General features: G+C 47.9%; 1 protein-coding gene across 1 annotated transcript; it reads right to left on the reverse strand.

Annotated features, from left to right (window-relative positions):
* Window positions 1-1346: 1346 nt before the first annotated feature.
* Window positions 1347-15974, reverse strand: THEM6 (thioesterase superfamily member 6). Its single transcript, XM_033929605.1, has 2 exons — window positions 14966-15974; window positions 1347-5009 (listed from the first exon to the last, which is right to left on the reverse strand). Exons 1-2 carry the CDS (start codon window positions 15467-15469, stop codon window positions 4890-4892), a joined length of 624 nt encoding a protein of 207 aa, XP_033785496.1. The 5' UTR covers window positions 15470-15974; the 3' UTR covers window positions 1347-4889.
* Window positions 15975-16180: the final 206 nt, after the last annotated feature.

The following is a 16180-nucleotide window of genomic DNA, read 5'->3' on the forward strand; positions in this document are numbered from 1 at the left end:
CCCATAAATTGTACGTTTGCTCAAGCAACTGATTTAGCCTTCTAGTTCTATCTTACAGCATCTCTAAAACGGAATTGAACTGGCCCTTTATCACTTTCTCAGTACATCCTCTCATACTTGCTCTGTGCGAAAGATATTCCACTGTGTGCTGAAGAGGCAAGATGGCTTAGAAGTTACTGAATGAGACAGAAGTCCTAACAATACCTTTGGAATCAGGCGTCTTAGCACCTTGCCAAAGCTAATATTTTTAAATACAAAAATAAATAAATAAATAAATACATAAATAAATAAATATTTGTGTCCTCCTTAATTGCTAGTAGTTCTAAACCAGTGTATCGCAAACTGTGTGCTGCCTCCTGAGATTTCAGGTGTGCCGCGGCACACTGGGGATGATGAGAGGCGCCGGCTCACTGCCTGCAGGATGTACCTCTTGTGGCAAGGTACATCCAGTAGGCAATGAGTGGGAGCAAGTGCCTCTCCTATCCGGCCCTCTTTCCCTGCTAGCACCCCCCACTGGCGTCTCAGGGCCTTTCTGGAGGGCCTTCGCAAATGCACGGCCATCGACGTGATGACATCACACATACACATGATGTCATCACGGCGACATCTGCGCACTTCCGGGTGCCTCGAACCGCGGCCACTACCTTCGGTGTGCCGCGGCTCGAGAAAGTTTGCGGGACACTGTTCTAAACAGTTGACAGAGTAATTTGCACCTTTACAAATGCAACATGCTTGACAATAGAAACAGAGGGCTCCTGCAGCAGTATTAGCAGACACTCACAGAATTCCTACGAGCGTCAGTTAATACCGCCACGGCTGGCGATAAAATAGCCTAACACAGCTTTGTAAAAAAGGGGGGGAGGGGAGGAGAATTTGCAAAAACTATACATCAAAACCTGCAATGACTTAAATAGAAGCCAGACAAGTTAACTAACAATCTAATATCTAGTAGCAAATGATCTCAAATACTCAGACTTGACACAGAATCTTTCTGCTTAGAATTTGAACTCCAAGAACATAATTGGGACAATTAGTAATCCCTGTTACTGTGATCTTAAAGACTGAGGATGGTAAAAAAAAAACAACCCAACAATTTTGCACCTAATAATCCAGAGACTATGCTGCCAGCAGTAACAAGGTGATGGACAATTTTAGTGGTCTAGAACAGGGTTGCCAAGTCCGGTCCACGAGATCTACTGGCAGGCCAGGTTTTCAGGACATCCATAATGAATATGCATGAGAGAGAGATTTGCATACCAAGAAGGCAGTGCAGGCAAATCTCTCTCATGCATATTCATTGTGGATATCCTGAAAACCTGGCCTGCCAGTAGATCTCGAGGACCGGACTTGGGCAACCCTGGTCTAGAAAAAATAAATAAATAAATAAATCTAAAACGCAGAGTGTATTCTGAATATATCTGAGCCCTTTTAACAAAGAACCAAAGCAAAGATCCAGCTTTCTGCCACGGTTCCAGCTGAATAGCATACAGTACAATTAAGGTCTGCTGAGACCACAAACTCTATAAACAATACTTTCCTACTTCACAATAAGTAAACTCCAAGTCTGTTCACCAAAGTGCTGATCCCCATTCATCAATGTCAATTTTCAATAAACAAAAATTGGTCTACAAAAGCATAGCACAGGCTAAAAACAGAACTTGTCTTGTTTTTAGTGAGGAGAAAAAAACCTCAAGCATTTCACAAGCTTCTGGCCAGATTCTATAGCTCAAGAAAAACCAGAATACCTTTGATTGTACACAATGTTTCCTACCTGTTATGAAACCCTTTGGAATAGGAGCGGGATGTGTTCTATTGCACTGAAAACAAACCATAAATAAACGCAGAATCTTATATTCCCCTTCTCACCCTCCCCAAACAGAAAAACTTTTCAAAAATCATTATTTTTTCAAAAAATTATTGACCTTAGTTAGGGTCAACTGTAAAAAGTAAGGTCCTCTTTTACAAAACCGCGGTAATAAGTTCTGGCGCAGCAAATGTGACACTGCCCATAAGAACTGAATGGGCTGTGTCACATTTGCCATGCAGAAATCACTACCGCAGCTTTGTAAAAAGGGCCCTAATGGGCTTTTTTAAGCTGTGGCAACCACAGTTTAAAATAGCTTACCTCGAGATGTTCAAGAGTCCCGCAATAGTCCTAAATCAGCACACACTGACTGCATTCTGAAAGTGGGGCGGGCCCAGGCAGCGGTGCAGAAAGCACGTTCCTGCCGGCCCATACACCGCTGGAGCACCAGGCTTAAGGAGTGTTTAAAAAGGTTCTAAGGGGCGGGGGTGGGTGGGTTTAAAAGGAAGGAAGGGCCAGCGGGGGTGTTTTAACAGGGCTGGCAGGCGGGCCGTGTTTTTAAAGGGCAGGCAGTGTTTTAAAAAGGTACCAGGAGGAGGTGGGGGGGGGGGGAGAGAGGAGAAAAAAACCTGTTACTCGGCTGGGATGGAGCCCCCCTGTCCCAGCCTACCACTAGAACGCCAGAGGCGAGGGGGGTGGCAAGTTACAGGTCAGGGAAGAGGGGGGGGACAGGGTGCAGAGCCTGGCAAGGAGTGTAGGGTTGGGTGCAGAGCCTGACAGGGAGTGAGGGAGGCTGGGTGCACAATTTGGTCCAGAATGTATTTTTCTTGTTTTCCTCTAAATCTAAAGTGCGTCTTATGGACAGGTGCGTCTTATGGTGCAAAAAATACGGTATATCTTGGACATTATCTGCACTATTTCTAAATTGTCAAGACATTTCTGAGCTCTTTTGCACATTTCTCTAGTGGCTGCCACTTCGGTAACTATCCCGAAGCCCATAGATATTTAAAGGGCTTTGGGGCTTTTGCCATACGGCTTGGTTTAAAAAAAAAAAAAAAAAATGGGGGGGGGGATGATTTTATTAAAATATATGATAAGTGATATGATAATAAAAAGTGATGCTCCTTGCAAAATTTGATAACACAAAGATTTTAAGGTTTGGTCAAAATGCTGGATAGTCTATGCGTTTTCTTCTGCTTTTCCTAGTTCCAGAAAGATGGAACTGCAAATTTCAGGTATGGGCTAACCAATAACTTTTCACCACCTGAAAATTCATAAATTGTAAAGATTTTTACAGAAGAGTTGAGAGATTCCATATAGTTTTGTTAAAATACACTATTAACCCCCCCTCCCCCTCTTTAAGAAGCCACATTAGGTTTTTTATCATCAGCTGCAGCGATAAAAAACCCTAACGCAGCTTCATAAAAGTGGGAGGTAAGTGTTATATGGAATAATAAATGAACTTCAAATAGCTGTGCATGAGTAGCTGGCAAGACAAAATTGTGGCAAACAGCTGATCAAAGCCCAAAAGTTGGAAAGTAGTTCATTAGGAAGACCATACTTAAATCACTATTTTGTGCAAATCCCAGAGATTAAGGGGTCCTTTTCCTAAGGCGCACTAGCTGGTTTAGTGCACGCCAAAACGGCTAGTGGGCCTTAGTAAAAGGAACCCTAAATTTATACAACATTTAAATGGGGCCTTCTGTGTGAAATATTTATGTCCAAAATCGCAAACAGTTCTAGAGAATTATACAGTCTCCAAAAATATTTCAGGCATGCTGCATTTGGTCCAGCAACCTTGAATGCAATGCTGCAGACTTGGGAATTTTTCAATCAATTTGTGCAAAATAGCCAGAGCACACTTATTTTCAGACATTTCTAATTCTCTAAAGTGAAATTAAACCAGGAAGGCTCCCTTTGAATATTGCTGACCGTTACAAAGTAACTGTGCTCTTTGGACAGGCTTTTTCTACATGCAAAAACTGCCTTATTTCCCTACCCTGTCCTCCCCATGTCTCCTGGAATGCCCCCCCCCCCCCCCGTCTTTTTCTTTGGAAGTCTGTGGGTACTTCACGTAAGAATGAGGAGAGCCCTTTTCTAACAAGCCATGTACCCAGTTACTGTAAGTTAACGACAGGTTATTTAGCGCAAGTTCCCATTTTGTGCAGCAAGACGGTGTGCTAAATTAGCCCAACTTGAGCTACCATTAAGATGGTTATTTTACTACAAGTTCATAAACTCCCTCCCTAAATGTCTGAAAACCCTAAATTTGTGGCTACAGAAAATGAAATCCATCGATTTGCACTGTTACGTATTTTCGCACAGTTTGAAGATGGGGTAATATTTTAACTTGATCCTTTAGGGCTGAGCATGAGGCTCAGATTAATCAAAATAATGCTCTGAAGATAGCCACAGCAGATGGCTACAAAGTCGGTGCCACTTAGTCAGACGGAGCAAGGCCCGGACAATTGCAGCCATCAATATAAAAGTACTCAACAAATACTCAGTTCAATAAGGGTACTTTTAGGGCCTTGTTCATTATTTGATTCAAACTACTTAGGTATCTGGGGTATAACTGTGCGCGGAAGCTTTGCTCATGTGAAAACATGAGGAGGCAACCTTGTCCCCCGATCCAAGATCTTTCAACAAAACAAAGCCTTGACACATACCTACAGACCTAGAATGGTACCATCACCTCCACAAAAAAGTAAATAAATTACCCTAAAGGTTTCTTCTGTTCTTAATTGTATGGCTTAAACCCCTCTATACCGAAATAAATGATAGTTCATAGCCCTACCATTTTTTTTCTCTTACATACAGTATATTATCTGAGCCTAGACTTTTCTCTGTTAAAAAGTAGATTCTGTCTTTTATAATCAGCACAATGGAAAATCTCTCCAAGTCAACACAAACTCTAGAACTTGCTTTCCCACTACAGTGCAAGCAAAACTCTAGGAAAGAGTAGAAAGATGGTCTTAAAGTACAACAGAGGGGAGTGAAGGGATGTCAAGCTCAAAACATGGACTGCTAGGCACTAGGACATATCGGTATCCAGCGGATCCTGACGAGAGGACGCTTGATGTATTTACTGATTTTTAGAGTCTTTGCTAATGCCAATGCCACTTTCAGCCCTTAGCTTCTGGCTACTGGTTTCATTGTAGTTGATCCAGTGCTTCACTTCCTCGGGGAACTCAGGCGACTCCACCTAAAGGAAAGAGAAAAGGAAGAAAGTCAGAGAAAAGCTATAAACGCTACTCTCCTAATTCTTCCTCACTGGTTACCTCCCAGTCACAGTCACTATCTACTGCCTCTTCAGTATGTTTATAATCTTTCAAGTCAGCCAACAACTCTCTTTATGCACTTCCTCCTTCAGTTCAAATTTTCTTCACATCTTAATCACTAATAATAAAGCGTGCATGCGCACTCCTACCTGTGTGATCCATGCTCTGTAGCTTCGCATGCGCAGTAGGAGTCAGCGGTGGTTTCTTCTGTGAATGCGGAGGCACCTGTAGCAGGGACGCACGGAGGTGACTCCCCCCTCCCGACCTCACTCCGTTTAACATAGCACGGCCCGTGGTCTGGCTGGCTCCCTTACAGTCCCTTGCCGAAGTTATTTTTAAGTTCAAAGTCACCGCCGTGGCTCCTCTCATGAGCCGCACCTGCATCAGAAGCCTATCTGTCGTCCACCAGGCGGGCCAATACAGGCACCCAGGCAGGGTCCACCTTGGGGGTCAGCGCTCAAGGAAAAGATCTGGGTGCCATTATGGACAATACCCTGAAACCTTCCGTCCAATGTGTGGCGGCGACCAAGAAAGCAAACAAAATGCTAGGAATTATTAGAAAAGGGATGGCAAGCAAGACTAAGAATGTTATAATGCCTCTGTATCGCTCAATGGTGCAACCTGACCTTGAGTATTGCGTTCAGTTCTGGTCTCTTTATCTCAAAAAAGATATAGTGGCACTAGAAAAGGTTCAAGAAGAGCGACCAAGATGATAAAGGAGACGGAACGCCTTTTGTATAAGGAAAGACTAAAGAGGTTAGGGCTCTTCAGCTTGGAAAAAAGATGGCTGAGAGAAGATATGATCAAAGTCTACAAAATCCTGAGTGGTGTAGAATGGGTGCAAGTGGATCGACTTTTTACAAAGACTAGAGGAATAGTTAAGCTCTGGAATGTGTTGCCAGAGGATGAGGTAAGAGTGGTTAATGTAGCTGGTTTTAAAAAAGGTTGGACAAGTTCTTGGAGGAAAAGTCCATGAACTCCTATTGAGATAGACATGGGAGAAGCCACTGCTTGCCCTGGATTGGTGAAATGGGATGATGCTACTATTTGTGCTTTTGTCAGGTACCTGTGACTTGGATTGGCCTCCGTGAAGACGGGATAATGGACTAGATGGACCATTGGTCTGATCCAGTAAGGCTATTGTTCTTATGCTAGTAGACACCCACTCCTCTCAACCAACCCTTCTATGTTGCCACAGACCCTGGCGTAAATTTCCCCATGGTAACTGCGCAGCCAAAGGGTTTGTTTTCCCTCCCCCTTACTGCAAGATAACAAATGCACTGCATTTCATACATTTAAATGCAATTGTTGTAAAGGTTCCAGCATGAGTTAACACCATCACTGAAACCCTTTCTGCATTGCTATCCTGTGGTAAAACTGAGCAAAAGCTACAGTAACCACACGAGAAGCTGCTGCATCTACATTGTTAGAACTCATATTAACCCCTATTTGTTTTAATTAGATTGTAAGCTCTATTGAGCAGGGTGTACCTTCACTTTGATTACTGTGTCCAGCATTGGTCACCGTATATCAAGAAGGACACGGTACTATTCTAAAGGGTCCAGAGAAGAGTGACTAAAATGGTTAAGGGGCTGGAGGAGTTGCCGTACAGTGAGAGACTGGAGAAACTGGGCCTCTTCTCCCTTGAAAAAAGGAGACTGAGAGGGGACATGATCGAAACATTCAAGGTACTGAAGGGAATAGACTAGTAGATAAAGACAGGTTGTTCACCCTCTCCAAGATAGAGAGAAAGAGAAGGCACTCTCTAAAGTTGAAAGGAGATAGATTCCGTACGAACGTAAGGAAGTTCTTCTTCACCCAGAGAGTGGTAGAAAATTGGAATGTTCTTCCGGAGTCTGTTATAGAGGAAAACACACTCTAGGGATTCAAGACAAAGTTGGACAAGTTCCTGCTAAACTGGAACGTATGCAGGTGAGGCTGGAGTCATTTAGATCACTGGTCTTTGACCTGGGGGCCGACACGTAAGCGGACTGCTGGGCACGATGGTCCACTGGTCTGACCCAGCAGCGGCAATTCTTATGCTCTTATGGATGTCTCTTACATGTTTAAATGTACAGTGCTATGTACATCTAGCAGTGCTATAGAAATAAGTACAGTGCGTTCTCACTATCTGTGTGTTCCATATTCACGGATTTGCTTATTCATACAAAATAAAGTTTAACCTATTTTCGCTATTCATGGGCATTTTTGCTTATTCACGGCCATACACAGTGTAGCGTAAGTGCAAATGAACGTGTGTTCCCATGAAGGTTGAAGATATTCATAGAGTCGTGCATTAGTATTGTAACTCCAGAAGCTTACATACTGTACATTTACAAAAAAAAAGTGTATAAAACACATTTATAAAATGCACAATATAAAAAGTTACCTTTCTTTTCAAGACAGGTACAGAAAATGATGAGTTTAAGGTGTTAAGATACCAAAAGTCTGGATTTTGAAGGCCGTGAGCTCAGGACCTCTAAGCATTGCATCACATCTGAGTCTGTTCGAAGGTCTTCAAGATGCGACCCCGAGCCCAGGGAAGAAGAGATGAGGTTCATGTGGGAGTGGGGCTGGGGTGGAACAGGGCGTGACTGGGGCACATGTCCTTTTTTTTAACCTCTCGTCTTTTATAAAACCGCACAAGAGGTTTTTAGCGCCAGCTGACATGCTGAATGCTGCTCCGACAGAGTTCCTAAGAGTGTCGGAGCAGCGCAGAGTATTCAGTGGGCCAGCCGGCACTAAAAACCTCTTGCGTGCTTTTGTAAAAAGGAGGGGATAATGAGGAAATCTGGTAACCCTACATGGGATCAATGGTTCAGTATTCCTAGGGTTACCAGACATTCGGATTTACCCGGACATGTCCTCTTTTTAAGAGGACTCTTCAGGCACCTGGACAGCTTTTCACAACCCGGCACTTAGTTCAGGGCCCGCGACTGGAGGGCATCTGCTCATACACGGATGCAAAGCAGTGACGTCATGCGCATGCGTGTCAAGTCACCGCATCATCCAAATGGGGTTCAGAGCTTGAGGAAAAGAGGATCGGGATGAAACTGGGGCAGAACTGGGGGGTGAAGCCACGTGTCCAGATTTCCCCAAGGAGTTCCAGCATTCACAGGATTTTCTAGGAAACTAACCCTAGCGAGTAGGTACACTTCCCCCTCCAAATCCATGGTTTCAGCATCTGCGGATTTGGTTATTTGTGATTTAAAACAAAAACAAAAAAAAAACACGTTTTAATTTTTCGGGCTATTTTAAGCCATGTAAGCCCCCCCTCCCCCCCATCCTTAAGCCCCTAAACCCATTTTAATTTTTCATGCTATATTTAGCCCCTGTAAGCCACCCCCCCTTATGCCTTGGTCTACTGGGTTTTTGGGGTAGCCATTTCCTGTGAGCGATCTGCACAGAGCAGGAGCGCGGGAAGATCGCTCCTGCCTGAAAACCCGCTAGACCACCAGGTAAGGCTTAAGAGGGAGCTTTCAGGGCTTAAAATAGCCGGGGGAAGCAGGGGTTAGGGGCAGAACCGGCCCAAATATTATTCACGGTTTTTTAATATTCGCAGGCCGGCTCTGCCCCTAACCCCTGCGAATACGTAAGGGGAAGTGCACATTAACATGTACCAAGTAAGGCTTAAGGGGTGGGGGGGCTTTCAGGGCTTAAAATAGCTGGGGGAAGCTGGGGTTAGAGGCAGAACCGCCCAAATATTATTTGCGGTTTTTTACTTTATAACATTTTATTGAAGAAACGCAATAAATACATAATAATATCATATAGTAAAATAATCCTTACATTTAAATTTATCATATTAGCTTCTAATAAATGTGTATCATTCCTTCAAAATAAATTTTTTCCCTTACTTTATAACATTTTATTGAAGAAATACAATAAATATATAATAATATAACACAGTAAAAAGCAATTTTACTTACCGTAACAGTTGTTATCCAGGGACAGCAGGCAGCTATTCTCACTAGTGGGTGATGTCATCTGACAGAGCCCCGATACGGACGTCTCACAAGCATGTCTTGCTTGAAGAAACTTAGAAGTTTCGAGATGCCCGCACCGCGCATGCACCAGTGCCCTCCCGCCCGATGGACCGGGCGTGTCTCCTCAGTTCAGGTAGCTAGCCTGAGAAGCCAACCCAGGGGAGGTGGGTGGGACGTGAGAATAGCTGCCTGCTGTCCCTGGATAACAACTGTTACGGTAAGTATCATTGCTTTATCCCAGGACAAGCAGGCAGGTATTCTCACTAGTGGGTGACCTCCAAGCTAACCTCAATAGGATGGTGGGAGAGTTGGCAACTTAAGAGAATACATTTTGTAACACTGTTTGACCAAACTGTCCATCCCGTCTGGAGAAAGTATCCAGACAATAATGAGAGGTGAAGGTATGAACCGAGGACCAAGTGGCAGCCTTACAAATCTCCTCAATTGGTGTCGATCTGAGGAAGGCTACAGAGGCTGCCATTGCTCTGACCTTATGGGCTGTGACCTTACAGGGAAGAGGTAATCCAGCCCGGGCATAGCAGAAAGAGATACAAGCCGCCATCCAGTTGGAGATGGTGCGCTTCGATACAGGTCGTCCCAACTTGTTTGGATCAAAGGAGACGAAAAGTTGGGGAGCAGTTCTGTGTGGCTTGGTGCGATCCAGGTAGAAAGCCAAAGCACGTTTACAGTCCAGAGTGTGAAGAGCTGATTCTCCATGATGAGAGTGAGGCTTTGGAAAAAATACTGGAAGTACAATGGATTGGTTGAGATGAAATTCAGAGACCACTTTAGGCAGGAATTTCGGATGAGTGCGGAGGACCACCTTGTCATGATGGAATACTGTGAAAGGTGGATCCGCCACTAAGGCCTGAAGCTCACTTACCCTGCGAGCAGACGTGAGGGCCACCAGAAAAACCACTTTCCAGGTGAGATACTTAAGTGGAACCCTGTTGAGAGGTTCAAACGGAGGCTGCATGAGTTGAGAAAGGACGACATTGAGATCCAAAACCACAGGAGGAGGTTTGATAGGAGGATTGATATGGAAAAGTCCTTTCATAAATCTGGAAACCACAGGATGAGCAGAAAGAGGTTTCCCTTGTAGAGGCTGATGGAAAGCCGCAATAGCACTCAGGTGGACTCTTATAGATGTAGACTTGAGACCAGACTGAGACAGGTCCAACACAGAGGATAGGGAAGCTCTCTGAGGCTCCTTGGCATTGGAAATACACCAGGAAGAGAATCTAGTCCACTTTTGGGAGTAGCATTGTCGAGTAGCAGGCTTCCTGGAAGCCTCTAAGACATCCCTCACCGCTTGAGAAAACTGGTGAGGAGTTACGTTAAGAGGAACCAAGCTGTCAGGTGGAGAGACTGCAGGTTGGGATGAAGCAGTGATCCTTGATGTTGAGTAAGCAGAGAAGGAAACACTGGAAGAAGGACTGGTGTCCTGCTGCTGAGTTGAAGCAGAAGGGAGAACCAAGGTTGTCTGGGCCACCGAGGAGCTATCAGAATCATGGTGGCTTGGTCTAATTTCAATTTGACCAGAGTCTTTTGAATGAGAGGAAATGGAGGAAATGCATTCCTCCAATCCAGCAGAAAGGCATCTGCCTCGAGGCGATGAGGAGTGTAGATCCTGGAGCAAAACTGAGGCAGTTTGAAGTTGTGGGGAGCCGCAAAGAGGTCTATCTGAGGCGTCCCCCATTGTGCAAAGATCTGATGAAGGGGGTTGGAATGGAGAGTCCATTCGTGAGGCTGGAGGATTCGACTCAAGTTGTCTGCCAAGACATTGTCCTTCCCCTGAATGTAGACAGCTTTGAGGAAGGCATTGTGGCGAACTGCCCAATCCCAGACTCTGAGAGCTTCCTGGCAGAGGGAGGCCGATCCCGTGCCCCACTGCTTGTTTACATAATACATGGCGACCTGGTTGTCTGTGCGGATGAGGACCACCATGTCGTGAAGCAGATGTTGAAAAGCTTGAAGAGCATAGAAGATTGCTCTGAGCTCCAGAAGATTGATCTGATGGAGGCGGTCCGCACTGGTCCAGAATCCCTGAGTGCGAAGCCCATCCAGATGAGCCCCCCAGGCATAGGCCGAGGAATCGGTTGTGAGAACCTTCTGATGAGGAGGAGTGTGAAACAGCAAACCTCTGGATAGATTCGAAAAGGTCATCCACCAAAGTAGAGACTGCCGAAGAGCAGGAGTGACTATGATGTGTCGAGTCAACGGGTCTGACACTTGAGTCCATTGAGAAGCTAGGGTCCACTGAGGAATTCTGAGATGGAGCCTGGCAAAGGGTGTCACATGAACTGTAGAGGCCATGTGGCCCAGGAGGACCATCATGTGTCTCGCTGAGATGGACTGGCGAGAAGATACAGACTGGCAGAGATGAAGAAGAGCATCCATGCGCTGAGGAGGAAGGAATGCTCGAAGCTGAATGGTGTCCAGTACCGCCCCGATGAAGGGAAGGGACTGGGTAGGCTGCAGATGGGATTTGGGGAAGTTGATCTCGAAGCCCAAGCTCTGCAGGAAGCAGATCGTGGTCAAGGTAGGGAAATACCCGAAGACCCCTGTTCCGGAGTGCAGCGGCCACCACCACCAGACACTTCGTGAAGACTCTGGGAGACGAGGACAGGCCGAAAGGAAGCACTCGATACTGCAGATGTAGATGTCCCACCCGAAATCTGAGGAACTGGCGGGAGGCCGGATGAATGGGAATGTGAGTGTAGGCCTCCTTGAGATCCAGAGAGCATAACCAGTCGTTCCGCTCGAGGAGGGGGTAGAGAGAAGCAAGGGTCAACATGCGAAACCTCTCCTTTACTAAAAACTTGTTGAGAACTCGAAGGCCCAGGATGGGTCGTAGGTCGCCCGTCTTCTTCGGGACGAGGAAGTACCGGGAGTAAAACCCCCGGTTGTGCTGGTCCACCGGGACCGGCTCGACGGCCCGAAGCCGAAGCAAAGTCTGAGCCTCCTGAAGGAGAAGGGCGGTCTGCGTTAAGTTGGAAGGATACTCTCTTGGAGGGTGGTCCGGGGGGACCCGATGGAAATGAAGAGAGTATCCTTCTCTTACGATGGAAAAGATCCAGAGGTCGATGGTAATAGCCTCCCATTGATGGTAAAAATGATGGAGGCGACCCCCGATGGAAAAAATAGGGGGATGCAGAACGAGGTCGGTTATGCTCCCTGGAAGAGAGTCAAAAAGGCTGAGTAGCCTTTGGTGCAGACAGGCGGCTGAGGTTTCTGCTGAGCCTTCTGGGGAGGCTGTCTCTTCGCCGGTTGTCTCGCAGCAGGAGTCAGACGAGGGGTGTAACGCCGCTGATAAATCAAAGGCGGTCTAGAAGGTCAAGACTGCTGAGGCTTGGGCTTAGGCCGAAGGATAGATTGAAAAGACTTTTCATGATCCGAAAGTTTCTTGGTAACAGTCTCGATGGATTCGTCGAATAAATCAGCGCCCGCACAAGGCACATTGGCAAGTCTGTCTTGGAGGTTCGGATCCATGTCAATTGTCCGAAGCCATGCCAATCGACGCATGGCCACGGAACAGGCGGCAGCACATGCCGAGAGCTCGAAGGCATCGTACGAGGACTACATCAGCTGAAGACGTAGTGGGAGAGGCAGGCTACCACTTCCTCGAACTCGAATCGAGCCTGAGCATCAATGTAAGGAGTAAACTTGCGGAGCACTGGCAAGAAGAACTCCAAATATGAAGAAAAAAAGAAATTATAATTGAGCACTCGAGACGCCATCATAGAATTCTGGTAGATTCTCCTACCGAACTTATCCATCGTTCTCCCCTCTCATCCCGGTGGTACAGAGGCATAGACCTGGGAGGGATGAGAACGCTTGAGAGAGGACTCGACCAGCAGGGATTGGTGAGAGAGTTGAGCGCCCTTATGATGAACAATGCGGTATCTTGCATCCAATTTGCTCGGGACCGCAGGGATGGAGTACGGCGTCTCGAAACATCGCATGAATGTTTGATCCAGTAATTTATGCAGAGGAAGTCGAAGAGACTCCGCAGGAGGATTAGGCAAGTGCATGGTGTCGAGATACTCCTTAGAATACCGAGACCCAGTGTCCAAAGTCACATCCAAGTCATCCGCCATTTGCCGGAGGAAGGAAGAAAAAGACAACTGGTCCGCCAGTACTGGCCTCCGAGACAGACTGGAGGAAGTAGAAGCCTCAGGATCCAGGGAGACTTGGGAGCGACAAGGAGAATAAGAGGTAGATGGCTCCTCGTACTCCGGCCCCTCCTGGGGAGATAAATCCAATGAGGAGTACCCCAGACGTGGCAGCTTCTTCTGTGGTGAAACCTCCGTGTGGCGCAAGGAGTGCCGAGAGGAGTGTCTGGATCGATGTCCCTCCCGGTGCCGGGAGGGAGAGCGAGAACGTCTATACTTCGCATGGTCCCCCGAAGCTTCCAGTGAATGTATGGGACTGGAAGCGGTAGAGCGAAGGGGCAGAATGGAGGCCGCCTCCCGTGTTGCAGCCCAGGCCTGGTATGGATTTCTGTGATTTACTATGCCCAGGACTTCGATCATCAGTCATGGGAACGGCACCGTGATGGCGCAGAGGCGTAATGGGCTCTAAAGGAGGCATATCGCTAAAGGAAGCCCGCCTCGAGGGACCAGCCGCCCTTCGCCGCTCCTCCTCGTCAAGCAATGAGAGCGATCGACGAGGAGGAGGGGGCGGTCCGCCCCCTGGAACCGGGACCGGGAGGTCACCCTGGATGGAGGCGATTAATCTGGGCCCCATAGTCTGCATGAGCTCGACAAACTGAGCTTCCAGCAGGGACCGCAGCGAAGCCGATATGGAGGGATCCGCACCGAAAGGGGGTCCTCCAGCACGGTCTTCGCGCTCCTTCGTGGTCGAGTGCTTCTGCTTGGCAGCTTTCGGCACTTTAATGACCACAGGTGGAATAGTGGAAGGCGGTACCTGAGCTGAGGAGACGGGGACAGTCACCGACGTCGAACTCGTGGCCGAAGTCGGGGTAAACAAAGCCGGCTTCAAAAGGCCCGGAGTCGCAGGAGCAGCCGCTGGTTTCGCATGGACAGGCGAAGCGGCCGATGAAGTCGAAGCCGAAGGTTCTTTAGCAGCTTCCATCTTGAACATCGACTCCCACAACAGGCAGCGCCGCTTAAACGCTCGTGCTGTTAGAGTGGAACAAGGCCGGCACGATTTCGGGAAATGTTCAGGACCAAGACACTGCAGGCAGCGTCGATGCGGGTCCGTCAGCGAATTCGCGCGCTGGCACTTGCTACACTTTTTTAAACCGGTGATTGGCCGGGACATAGGCCGAAAAAGCTCCGTAGCTAGATCGAAGGAGCTGGGCCTGAGCCACGTGGCCGACCCGGCCGACTCGCCGGAAAAAAAAAATTTTTTTTTTAAAAATAAAAGAAAGAAAACACACGAAAAGAGGAAAAGAAATCCAAAATCGCGGAATTATAAGGCAATGAAACGGGAATTCAGTCAGCGCAGAATTGAAGTAAAACTTCTCAGCTCTGCGGAAAGAAAAGAACTGAGGAGACACGCCTGGTCCATCGGGCGGGAAGGCACTGGCGCATGCGCGGTGCGGGCATCTCGAAACTTCTAAGTTTCTTCAAGCAAGACATGCTTGTGAGACGTCCGTATCGGGGCTCTGTCGGATGACATCACCCAGTAGTGAGAATACCTGCCTGCTTGTCCTGGGATAATAGTCATTACATTTAAATTGACCATATTAACTTCTAATAAATGTTTATCATTCCTTCAAAATAAATTTTTATATCTCTCAACCCCCCTTATTTTATATTCGCCGAGGGAGAAGCGTTGCTTGAAAAGCAAAGAAACCAACAAGCCGCGTTAACGCTTTGCGCGCCTGGTCCTTGCGCCCTCTGGCGGCGGAGCGCGGCCGCACTCACCTTCCTCTTGCACAGGAACTGCACGATCTTCTCGGGGCTGCTGCCCTGCACGTGCTGGCGGCTGAGCAGCACGGCGCACACGAAGCCGTCGTCGGGCGTGACGAAGCGCTGCTCCAGGTAGAACGCGCGGTCGTCCCAGCAGAGGAGGCGCGAGCGGATGTGAAAGCGCTGCAGCAGGCGCAGGGAGCGGCGGTAGCGCACGGCGCAGCCGCTCATGACCATGCCGGCGCGGAGCGCGCGCAAGGCGCCCAGCAGGCCGACGGACTTGAGGAGGGCGAAGCGCGACAGATCGGCCTCGCGCGAGTAGCGCGCGTTGTTCATGTGCATCAGCAGGTCGAGGTCGTGAGGCAGCACCAGGCTCGAGAAGCGGTGCTCGGCCAGCAGGTCGCGCGCGGCCGGCCGCAGGCGGGGCCGCAGCAGCAGCAGCGCCGCGCGCACGAAGTACCAGCCGTCCAGCAGGGCGAAGAAGGCGGCGACGGAGAGGGCGGCCAGCAGCGCCCACATCGTGCTCCCGGCTCGAGGCGGCGCGAGCCCGGCGCTGCTAGCGCGCGGGGCGGGCGCGTGCCGTAGAACGCCGGCTCGCGCCTCAAAAACAAGAAATCGAACGTTTTCGACCGTTGGGCGCGAGGAGGGCCGGCTCGCGCCCGCCCGACGCCTGTAGAAGGACTTAAGCTAAAGCTTGGAACGGCAAAAGGCAACACAACCACCGGGGACTCGGCGGACACCGATGTCATGTATTTATTTATTATTTTTTTTAGCTTTTCCGCAAAATAATAAAAGATAGAACGGAGCGTCTCGGTTAGGAGCGCTCCGTTTATTCCTATTCAGATTTAAAACCGTGGAAGAGGGGAGCGTTCAGCAGCCGGTGACCTCGGTGGACCTTGTGCTGTGAGGTAGAGTACAACATGCAGGGGGGGGGGGAAGAGGAAGAAAAAAAGCCGGTTCCTTTTCCCGCAGCTGGCGCGTCTCTATGACGGGAAAGGTGCACGCGCTCGATCGAGTCGCGGCGCTCTGACGTCTGCTGACGCACCTATGCGAAGAGCGCGACCAGAGGGACACCTGCGCCGCGCGCAATAACTTTACTTTATTACATTTTATTGAAGAAATGCAATAAATACATAACAATATAATGCAGTAAAATAATCATTACATTTAAATTTACCATATTAATTTCTAATAAATGTTTATCATTCCTTCAAAATAAATTTTTTCCAA

Source organism: Geotrypetes seraphini, chromosome 2 (assembly GCF_902459505.1).
Source record: "Geotrypetes seraphini chromosome 2, aGeoSer1.1, whole genome shotgun sequence".
Classification (NCBI taxonomy): domain Eukaryota; kingdom Metazoa; phylum Chordata; class Amphibia; order Gymnophiona; family Dermophiidae; genus Geotrypetes; species Geotrypetes seraphini.

Coding starts and splice junctions, on each gene's coding strand:
- THEM6 (XM_033929605.1), bottom strand. CDS start 15,469: ATGTGGGCGCTGCTGGCCGCCCTCTCCGTCGCCGCCTTCTTCGCCCTG. Junction 5,010..14,965: donor AGTTCCTGTGCAAGAGGAAG/GTGAGTGCGGCC, acceptor TCTTTCCTTTAG/GTGGAGTCGCCTGAGTTCCC.